The 10,807-nt window shown below is 36.9% G+C and overlaps 1 protein-coding gene across 5 annotated transcripts; it reads left to right on the forward strand.

The window, feature by feature from the left end:
- Window positions 1–2,334: 2,334 nt before the first annotated feature.
- chchd3b (coiled-coil-helix-coiled-coil-helix domain containing 3b) lies at window positions 2,335–10,686 on the forward strand. 5 transcript variants are annotated; one of them, XM_052123267.1, is made up of 10 exons: window positions 2,335–2,557; window positions 3,467–4,765; window positions 4,853–5,048; window positions 5,221–5,314; window positions 5,801–5,981; window positions 6,405–6,419; window positions 6,828–6,911; window positions 9,897–9,967; window positions 10,068–10,203; window positions 10,441–10,686. In XM_052123267.1, the coding sequence occupies exons 1-10, from the start codon at window positions 2,477–2,479 to the stop codon at window positions 10,465–10,467; spliced, it is 2,184 nt and encodes a 727-aa protein (XP_051979227.1). In that variant the 5' UTR covers window positions 2,335–2,476; the 3' UTR covers window positions 10,468–10,686. The 5 variants fall into 5 exon arrangements, with proteins under 5 accessions (XP_051979227.1, XP_051979229.1, XP_051979230.1 ...); XM_052123269.1 differs by having other exon boundaries at window positions 3,467–3,779; window positions 4,599–5,048; XM_052123270.1 differs by having other exon boundaries at window positions 3,467–3,779; window positions 4,818–5,048.
- Window positions 10,687–10,807: the final 121 nt, after the last annotated feature.

Here is a 10,807-nt window from a genome sequence, read left to right on the forward strand (position 1 = left end):
ACCAACAAAAACAGATTTGCCTTTTTTTCTCTCTTTTTTGTGGAATTTGTATTATAGTGTTATTTGAAGTATTACATTTAAAATATATATATATATATATACACACAGGTGAAACTCGAAAAATTAGAATATCGTGCAAAAGTTCATTAATTTCAGTAATTCAACTTAAAAGGTGAAACTAATATATTATATAGAATCATTACAAGCAAAGTAAGATATTTCAAGCCTTTATTTGATATAATTTAGATGATTATGGCTTACAGCTTATGAAAACCCCAAATTCAGAATCTCAGAAAATTAGAATATTGTGAAAAGGTTCAGTATTGTAGGCTCAAAGTGTCACACTCTAATCAGCTAAACACCTGCAAAGGGTTCCTGAGCCTTTAAATGGTCTCTCAGTCTGGTTCAGTTGAATTCACAATCATGGGGAAGACTGCTGACCTGACAGTTGTGCAGAAAACCATCATTGACACCCTCCACAAGGAGGGAAAGCCTCAAAAGGTAATTGCAAAAGAAGTTGGATGTTCTCAAAGTGCTGTATCAAAGCACATTAATAGAAAGTTAAGTGGAAGGGAAAAGTGTGGAAGAAAAAGGTGCACAAGCAGCAGGGATGACCGTAGCCTGGAGAGGATTGTCAGGAAAAGGCCATTCAAATGTGTGGGGAGCTTCACAAGGAGTGGACTGAGACTGGAGTTACTGCATCAAGAGCCACCACACACAAGACGGGTCCTGGACATGGGCTTCAAATGTCAAACGCCTTACCTGGGCTAAAGAAAAAAAGAACTGGTCTGTTGCTCAGTGGTCCAAAGTCCTCTTTTCTGATGAGAGCAAATTTTGCATCTCATTTGGAAACCAAGGTCCCAGAGTCTGGAGGAAGAATGGAGAGGCACACAATCCAAGATGCTTGAAGTCCAGTGTGAAGTTTCCACAGTCTGTGTTGGTTTGGGGAGCCATGTCATCGGCTGGTGTTGGTCCACTGTGCTTTATTAAGTCCAGAGTCAACGCAGCCGTCTACCGGGACATTTTAGAGCACTTCATGCTTCCTTCAGCAGACAAGCTTTATGGAGATGCTGACTTCATTTTCCAGCAGGACTTGGCACCTGCCCACACTGCCAAAAGTACCAAAACCTGGTTCAATGACCATGGTATTACTGTGCTTGATTGGCCAGCAAACTCGCTTGACCTGAACCCCATAGAGAATCTATGGGGCATTGCCAAGAGAAAGATGAGAGACATGAGACCAAACAATGCAGAAGAGCTGAAGGCCGCTATTGAAGCATCTTGTTCTTCCATAACACCTCAGCAGTGCCACAGGCTGATAGCATCCATGCCACGCCGCATTGAGGCAGTAATTAATGCAAAAGGGGCCCAAACCAAGTACTGAGTACATATGCATGATTATACTTTTCAGAGGGCTGACATTTCTGTATTTAAAATCCTTTTTCTTTATTGATTTCATGTAATATTCTAATTTTCTGAAATTCTGAATTTGGGGTTTTCATAAGCTGTAAGCCATAATCATCAAAATTATATCAAATAAAGGCTTGAAATATCTTACTTTGCTTGTAATGAGTCTATATAATATATTAGTTTCACCTTTTAAGTTGAATTACTGAAATTAATGAACTTTTGCACGATATTCTAATTTTTCAAGTTTCACCTGTATATATATATATATATATATATATATAAATGATAATTTTTGAGTGTTGGGTGTAATGCATTACTAAGTAATGAATTACTGTTATAAAGTAAGGGATTACTCTTAATTTTTCAGCAATTTAATTAGTTACTTTTCATGTAATTGTGTTAAATACTGTATAGACTATAGAGCAATTCTATATAAAACAATAGTGAATTTAAAATTGAAATGTAATGTCTAATGTTAAGATTTATGTTTTCTAATTTAAGGCTGCCCCTTTAAATTCTTTGGCCTGTTCATGAATAATTGATTTTAATTTTACATGATTTATTTGAAAGAATTAAAATAACAGTTAACATGTCTATCCTTGTATTTTTTTAACTAGTCGAGGTTGATTAGGGTTTTTACTTTTCAGAGTCATTAGTACAGTAATCTAATTACACTGAAGAAGATGTAATTAGTAGTTAGTAATTTACCCCACGCTGGAAGTGGCCACACCTTTTAGCTTGGTGTTAAGCAAAATCATGTCTGTTTAAGATACTTAGGTCATAAGTAATGTACTTAGGACTATCAAATAATGTACATGTACTATCAAAAATAAATAAAACACTTTCACTAGAGAGAACATCAGCTAATCTTTAGCTGCACGTGCCGCCCAATAAAGAGATTCCTCTGGGTGCTGAAGTGGGAAGGGCTGCATTTCCAACACGGGCTTTCGGATTTTAGACAGCACTAGATTGCGTCTGTTCCTACAAGAAACACAAACCCCCATATTGTTTTATTCGCAAGAACGATCATATTAAACTGCAGAAATAGCTGTAAAACCCAGCAGTTATGGGGGGAAGCAGCAGCTCGCGCCACGTTGCCTTTGACCCGGACAATGAGGAGGGGGTTTCATTCGTGAAGGGCATTCGGGTAAGTTTACTACACCAACAAACTTAACATGCCTTTATAGAGTTGCATTAACTAAATTAGCTAGTTTTTAATGCAGACCCTTTTTTGACTAACGTTAAAGTTGTACAACTGAAATGCAAATGCATTTTCTATTTGCATCCAATGCAAAACAATAACAAGTTGCGACGTACTTGTACTGATTTAGTAATCTTTGACATTGCAATTTCGTGTAAATGCTAAGATATGCATTGACTGGTTGGTGTGGAACAAAATGTCCTATAGAGCATATAGGTTAAATATAGTCTACAGGTCATGCTTGTTGAACTGTTGCATACAATTGAAAGACTTAGATGGTAAACATTACACATACACATACATGTACACCTTCTGAAAACATTTAGATGGCTTGTATAGATACAGTATGTTGTGAAAAAAGACCATGGAACTTTTGGTACTTCCATGTACTTTACAAAGCATCCATATGCATTGATGTACAAGGAAATGGTAATGCATGGTACAATTTTGTTAGTTATGTACCATATTGTTTTTAACTTGTCCATTGGCACTATCATGTTTTTTGGACATACTATGATAGTATGGTGGTGAAGGAATATGGTAGTCATTCAGTACCATGGTATATGGCAAAATACCAATGTATTACCATCTGATACTATCACTGATCTAATGTAGCACCACAGTACTATTTACAAGGCTTTAATTTTCAGTAACATACACAACAAGCATGTTGCATTTTGTTTTTAAAAAACATTGAGAAACACAAAAAAATTAACCCAAACTAAATCTTAATTTGATCACACCAGTCACTTTTGTGATCCATTGACACTATGGTTCAATTTCCCTTGCATATCTCATAAGTGTTGGGGAAAAACTTTTATTTGCTGATGTTTTTTTATTCCTTATCACGTACAGCTCTCAGAACGCGTGATTGATCGTATGAGGGAGTCTCCTAGTGTGGTGCGCCTTCAAACTTCAACCAAACTCTCACCCAGCACCCCTCCTGTAGCCCCTCATGTTGAGCATTCACCCCCTGGTGAGCATCACGTACCTGTAATGCCTCATCCACCATCATACGCCAGTGCTTTGGTACCTCCACCTCTCTCAGAGCCGATAACACCATTAGTACCCCTTATTCCTGTGACTGAAGAATCACCTGCACCACCTCCAACTGTACAGTCTGCCCCATTACCTGCTCAACCCGTGGGTCTTTTGACTCCTCAGCTAGGTGATGAGAATACAGTTTTATTTTCACCTGCTCAGCCTGCATCTGTAACCCCACCCCAACCTGTTGATTCACCTGCTGAACTCATAAATGTACCTTCGCAAGCATCTAGTGAAACAATAATTGATCCTCTAATTGTGGAACAAACCAGTACACCTGTTGAAACCATAACTTATACTACTGTGCCTGAAGCCCACCCTCCACCTACTCTTGTTGAAGCAATAACCTCGAAACCTGTTATAACACCTGTAGAACGCCTGGATGTGCCTGCAGAACCCATTACCATGCCTGTCAAACCTGTTGTCCTCCCTACTGAATCTGCAGATATACCTGTTAAGCTTGTAACCCCACCTATTGAATCTGTATGTGCAGTTGTTGAATCTGTTGTGTCACCTGTTGAATCTGCAGCCTCGCCCGTTGAATCTGTAGTCTTACCTGTTGAATCCGTAGTCTTACCTGTTGAATCTGTAGCCCCTGTTGAATCAGTAGCTTCACTCATTGAATCTGTAGCCTCGCCCGTTGAATCTGTAGTCTTACCTGTTGAATCTGTAGTCTTACCTGTTGAATCTGTAGCCTTACCTGTTGAATCTGTAGCCTCGCCCGTTGAATCTGTAGCCTCGCCCGTTGAATCTGTAGCCTCGCCCGTTGAATCTGTAGCCTCGCCCGTTGAATCTGTAGCGTCACCTGCTGAATCTGTAGCGTCACCTGCTGAATCTGTAGCGTCACCTGTTGAATCTGTAGCATCACCTGTTGAATCTGTAGCATCACCCATTGAATCTGTAGCCTCTGTTGAATCCGTAGTCTTCCCCGTTGAATCTATAGCCTCACCTACTGAATCTATTGTTCTATCTGAACCGATCGCCACACATGTTGAAGCTGTGGATGTACCCACACCATCCACTCAGCCCATTGAGCCTATAGACATACCTGAATTCTCCACTTCACCTGTGATGCTGCTGCCCATACAATCACCTCCACCTGAGAATCCTGTAAGTGTACCTGAATTAATGTCTGTCGGGTCTGTGGCCTCACCCTCCTCAGTCTCTATACCTGTCACTCTTCCATCTCTTGTGGAGGAGTCAACGGTTCCACCCTCTCCATCCACCTCAGCTGTGGAATTGTCCAGTAAAACACCTTCCATGGTGGAAATGGATCCATCTTCCATTGAGGAACCCCCAGCTCCTCATCTTCCTTTAGTTGAGGAGCCTGTTATACCTCCTTTTCTTAACCCAGTGGGGTCTCTTTCCCCACCACCACAAACACAGACCAAAGGTGAGTCGGGGATCTGTTATGTTGTCCAGCTAATTATTCATTTTAGGTACACTTACCAAAGTTTCTCTGATTCATTTTTGACTGAACCAGCAAAGTCTCCACATCTCTTTACTTATGTACACATTTGCTCAAATCAGTCTTAACAGAAACTCCTTTGTGATTTTCTGTTTAGTGAATGAGGAAGAGCTCAGGACACAGATCAAAGAAGAACTGCAGAAGCTCCTGAAAGTGGAGATAAAGATGACTGAGCTCCAGATTCAGCAACAGTAAGAATTTAACTAAAGATTCAACAACATTAAGAACTGAACTCAAGATTCAGCAACAATAACAATTGAACTCAAGATTCCGCAACAGTAACAATTGAACTCAAGATTCCGCAACAGTAACAATTGAACTCAAGATTCCGCAACAGTAACAATTGAACTCAAGATTCCGCAACAGTAACAATTGAACTCAAGATTCCGCAACAATAACAGTTGAACTCAAGATTCCGCAACAATAACAATTGAACTCAAGATTCCGCAACGGTAACAATTGAACTCAAGATTCCGCAACAGTAACAGTTGAACTCAAGATTCCGCAACAGTAACAATTGAACTCAAGATTCCGCAACAATAAGAACAGAATTAAAGATTTGTTAACAGTAACATTCATGTAAACAACATACTTGCAATAAAGTGATTTTTGATAGGTACAAATAGTATTCATTGTTACTGAATGTGTGCATATGTTTTTGTGTGTGTTTTTATTAGGTTGGAGGAAGAGAAAGTTAAAGCTAAGGCCCAAGCTGAAGCCGCAGCCCGACTCCAGATTCAGAAAGAGGTACAGAAGGTTCTGGAAGAAGAGAAGGTGTCCTATCAACATACTCTAGCAGATGCCATCAGGAGAGAGCAGCTGAACATTCAGGATGATCATCTCATAGCGCAGTATTATGTAAAATGATCTTCTAAACAGGAACTCTGTGTTGTGTGTGTGTGTGTGTGTGTGTGTGATATGAGTGTAAATGTCTGTGCATATTTTGCAGAGACATTTACACTCATCACACAAAGGCGCAAGTAAAGTATGTGATAATATTGGCAGAGCTTGTGTGATGCTACTATGGGGTGCAATGGTAGTGATGGTTTCATTTGAAGTTTTAAGATTCTAAAAAAAAGAGAAATTATGACAAACTTAAGAACTTTTTATGATTTGCATTATTTCTAGGTCACTAATCAGATTAACCAATTTGAACTTCCTCTGAAGCACACAAGATGCTTTTGTGATTTCTCTACTAATCTGTATATCTGAATATCTGTCAACTCCACTGTCACTTATTTCCTTTCTATCTCTCTCTCTTGATCGGCTCATGTCTCGCAGTGGATGGATAGAAAGGTAAGCATAATGATGCTTCATTCTGTCAATGGCATGCTCTTTCATTCTTTCACAAGAGATTTGAGATCAGCTTCTTGTATGTTGTGTGACTGATTGAATTAATTAATTGTTAAATATGCCGTCATAGTACTTCCATTTAATTTATTTCGCCATGGGCTTTATGACATTAACCATGAAAGTATAGCAAATGTATCATGCCCGCTATTTTTCCAAAGTAGTCTGATATATCCCTCCATACATAGCTGGTTAAAAGTAAATTCTGTCACCATTATGGCAATTTACAAGGTTTCATGTGTGAAAGTTAGTGGACCAAATAAGTAATTGCATGTTCCATTGAAGTCATTTAACTACAGGATTTTATAGATATTTAAGGAAGATTTGCAGGCTGACAGTGGATTTTCCCGCCAGGCGCAGAAGCTGGAAGAGAAGCAGAAAGATCTGGAAAAGCAGGACGGTCTGTTCCGGGACCAGGTTGCCAAACTGCAAGAAAAGGCAATCTTCTTTAAGCTCTTCTTTAACATGCTTTCCACATCTTATCTAGAGTGCAAAATATTAATTCCCAATAGCCTCTGATTTTAGATTGAAATGATTTACCCTCCGTACCCCCCAACATGTCATGTGACCAGATGCACTACTACACAATACTAAATATACAAAATATTTGTATGATGCATCATTAAACGTTGACATCACCTATACCAAAATAAACTAAATATTTACAGACCTCCGGCTAGAAGTTACAGTTGAAAAAGTGATAACCGATTCAACTATTGGTTAAAAACTTCAGTTAAACTGATCATCGATCAATCTCAAAAAAATGGTAGACTGATTGGAATATGTCATGACATGAGTGCTGATGACCCGGAGATAGACCGATATAGATTTTCTTTTTTTTATTATTTATTACCGATACTGCAAAAAATGTCAGGACACCGATATGTGTTACCGATTTTTTATATTTATCTGTAAATTCCATACTAAAAACTTCAGTTAAACTGATCATCGATCAATCTCAAAAAAAATGGTAGACTGATTGGAATATGTCATGACATGAGAGCTGATAACCCGGAGATAGACCGATATTGATTTTTTGTTTTTAATTTTTATTACCGATACTGCTCATTTTTATGTTTAAAAATGTCAGAAAACCGATATGTATTACCGATATTTAATATATATATTTTTTATTTATGCCCTTTTGTTCAATGGTAACTAAAATGGGCACCATCCATCCATCCATCTTCAACCGCTTATCCGAAGTCGGGTCGCAGGGGCAGCTGCTCCAGCAGGGGGCCCCAAACTTCCCTATCCCGAGCCACATTAACCAGCTATAATCTCTCCACCTAATCCTGGGTCTTCCCCGAGGCCATTTAACTCTAAATTCCATACTAAAAAATTATAACCGATTAAACAGAGAAGTATAAATATCGGTTAAAAACATCGGTTAAACCGATTATTGGTCGATCTCTCAAAAAATGGTTGACCGATTGGAATATGTCATGCCATGAGAGCTGATGACCCGGAGATAGACCGATATAGATTTTCTTTTCTTTTTTTATTTATTACCGATACTGCAAAAAATGCCAGAAAACCGATATGTAGAACCGATATTTAATATATATTTTTATTTATGCCCTTTTGTACAGTGGTAACTAAAACAGTCACATGTATCTGTAAATTCCATACTAAAAAATTATAAACGATTAAACAGAAAAGTTTAAATATCGGTTAAAAACATCGGTTAAACCGATCATTGGTCGATCTCTCAAAAAGTGGTAGACTGATTGGAATATGTCATAATATGAGAGCTGATGACCTGGAGCTAGACCGATATTGTATTTTTTTATTTTATTTATTATTTAATACCGATACTGCACATTTGTATATTACCGATACCGCACATTTTTATGTTTAAAAATGTCAGAAAACCGATATGCAGAACCGATATTTAATATATATTTTTATTTATGCCCTTTTGTACAATGGTAACTAAAACAGTCAGATTTATCTGTAAATTCCATACTAAAAAATGATAAACGATTAAACAGAAAAGTAAAAATTTCGGTTAAAACCGATTATTGGTCAATCTCTTAAAAAAATGGTAGACTGATTGGAATATGTCATGACATGAGAGCTGATGACCCGGAGATAGACCAATATAGATTTTTTTTTTTTATTACCGATACTGCTCATTTTTATGTTTAAAAATGTCCGAAAACCGATATGTATTACCGATATTTAATATATTTTTTTATTTATGCCATTTTGTTCAATGGTAACTAAAATGGGCACATTTATCTGTAAATTCCATACTAAAAAATTATAACCGATTAAACAGAAAAGTATAAATATCAGTTAAAAACATCGGTTAAACCGATTATTGGTCGATCTCTCAAAAAATGGTTGACCGATTGGAATATGTCATGCCATGAGAGCTGATGACCCGGAGATAGACCGATATAGATTTTCTTTTCTTTTTTTATTTATTACCGATACTGCAAAAAATGTCAGAAAACCGATATGTAGAACCGATATTTAATATATATTTTTATTTATGCCCTTTTGTACAATGGTAACTAAAACAGTCACATGTATCTGTAAATTCCATACTAAAAAATGATAAACGATTAAACAGAAAAGTTTAAATATCGGTTAAAAACATCGGTTAAACCGATCATTGGTCGATCTCTCAAAAAGTGGTAGACCGATTGGAATATGTCATAATATGAGAGCTGATGACCCGGAGCTAGACCGATATTGTATTTTTTATTTTATTTATTATTTATTACCGATACTGCACATTTTTATATTACCGATACTGCACATTTGTATATTACCGATACCGCACATTTTTATGTTTAAAAATGTCAGAAAACCGATATGCAGAACCGATATTTAATATATATTTTTATTTATGTCCTTTTGTACAATGGTAACTAAAACAGTCAGATTTATCTGTAAATTCCATACTAAAAAATTATAAACGATTAAACAGAAAAGTAAAAATTTCGGTTAAAACCGATTATTGGTCAATCTCTTAAAAAAATGGTAGACTGATTGGAATATGTCATGACATGAGAGCTGATAACCCGGAGATAGACCAATATAGATTTTTGTTTTTTTTATTACCGATACTGCTCATTTTTATGTTTAAAAATGTCCGAAAACCGATATGTATTACCGATATTTAATATATTTTTTTATTTATGCCATTTTGTTCAATGGTAACTAAAATGGGCACATTTATCTGTAAATTCCATACTAAAAAATTATAACCGATTAAACAGAAAAGTATAAATATCGGTTAAAAACATCGGTTAAACCGATTATTGGTCAATCTGTCAAAAAATGGTAGACCGATTGGAATATGTCATAACATGAAAAAGACGCTGACCAGTTTAAATGAGACTTAAGACCCAAAGAGTTTCTCTGATGCTGTATATTATGTGTGCTGTCTGTCTCTATGATGTCATACAGGCTGCACAGTTTACTAAAGTCACATCTGAAAATTACAAGAAAGGCTTCGAGGACACACACAACCGCTTCAGGTTAGTGACCGATCGTGCGTACTTTCATGAGAACATTTTTAATTTGTTTTCAAATAACATTAGCACCACATGCTATCTCTGGTTTTCTCACTTTCTCTAGGAGATACCAGATAAAGCCAGTGTGTTCGGATCTACAGAGTCAGATATTGAAGTGTTATGCAGAAAATAAAGGCCAAACTCTGACCTGCTCTAACATCGCCTCTCTGTACATTCAGTGTGTGGACCGTGCCAAACAGGTAAATAACAGGACGAAAGGGCGCTCCGTCGGAACCGTTTCCTCTCAGTTTAGACTTGATTTGTCCTAATTTCTTCTTATGTAACATTGTTGCATCAGTTTGCACTGATGTAAATGCACACTGTAAATAATCTCATGCCACTAAAATTGAAAACTTGCATTTAATTGCAAAGTTTAATGTCAAGTTCACAGCTTGCATTTTTAAGTTCTGGATTTAATTTTTTTCATGTCTTTCCAGGATACAAAGTTGAGCACAGGAGGTTAACTCACCGGCATATACGTCTGATCTACAACCTCTCCGCGAAAAACAAAGTGGATCATTTTACAGATGCTTTGGATATGTATAATAATAATTTAGCAACAGAGGCACATTTAATTTGGATGAGTTTCCACTTATATATATATATATATATATATATATAGGAGACCTTAAATATATGTATTTAACTCTTTAAATTGTTCGGTGAATGGTTGAAATGATAAATCTACACATTTAAATCTTAAAGACCCTGTTCTGTGTGGTGCTTGTTAGGTTACTGATGGTCACTAGATGGCGCTGTAGGCCACAATTGTGGAACTACACTGGCTCACAAGGTTAAAAGGAC

This window comes from Xyrauchen texanus, chromosome 49, assembly GCF_025860055.1.
Source record: "Xyrauchen texanus isolate HMW12.3.18 chromosome 49, RBS_HiC_50CHRs, whole genome shotgun sequence".
Classification (NCBI taxonomy): Eukaryota; Metazoa; Chordata; class Actinopteri; order Cypriniformes; family Catostomidae; genus Xyrauchen; species Xyrauchen texanus.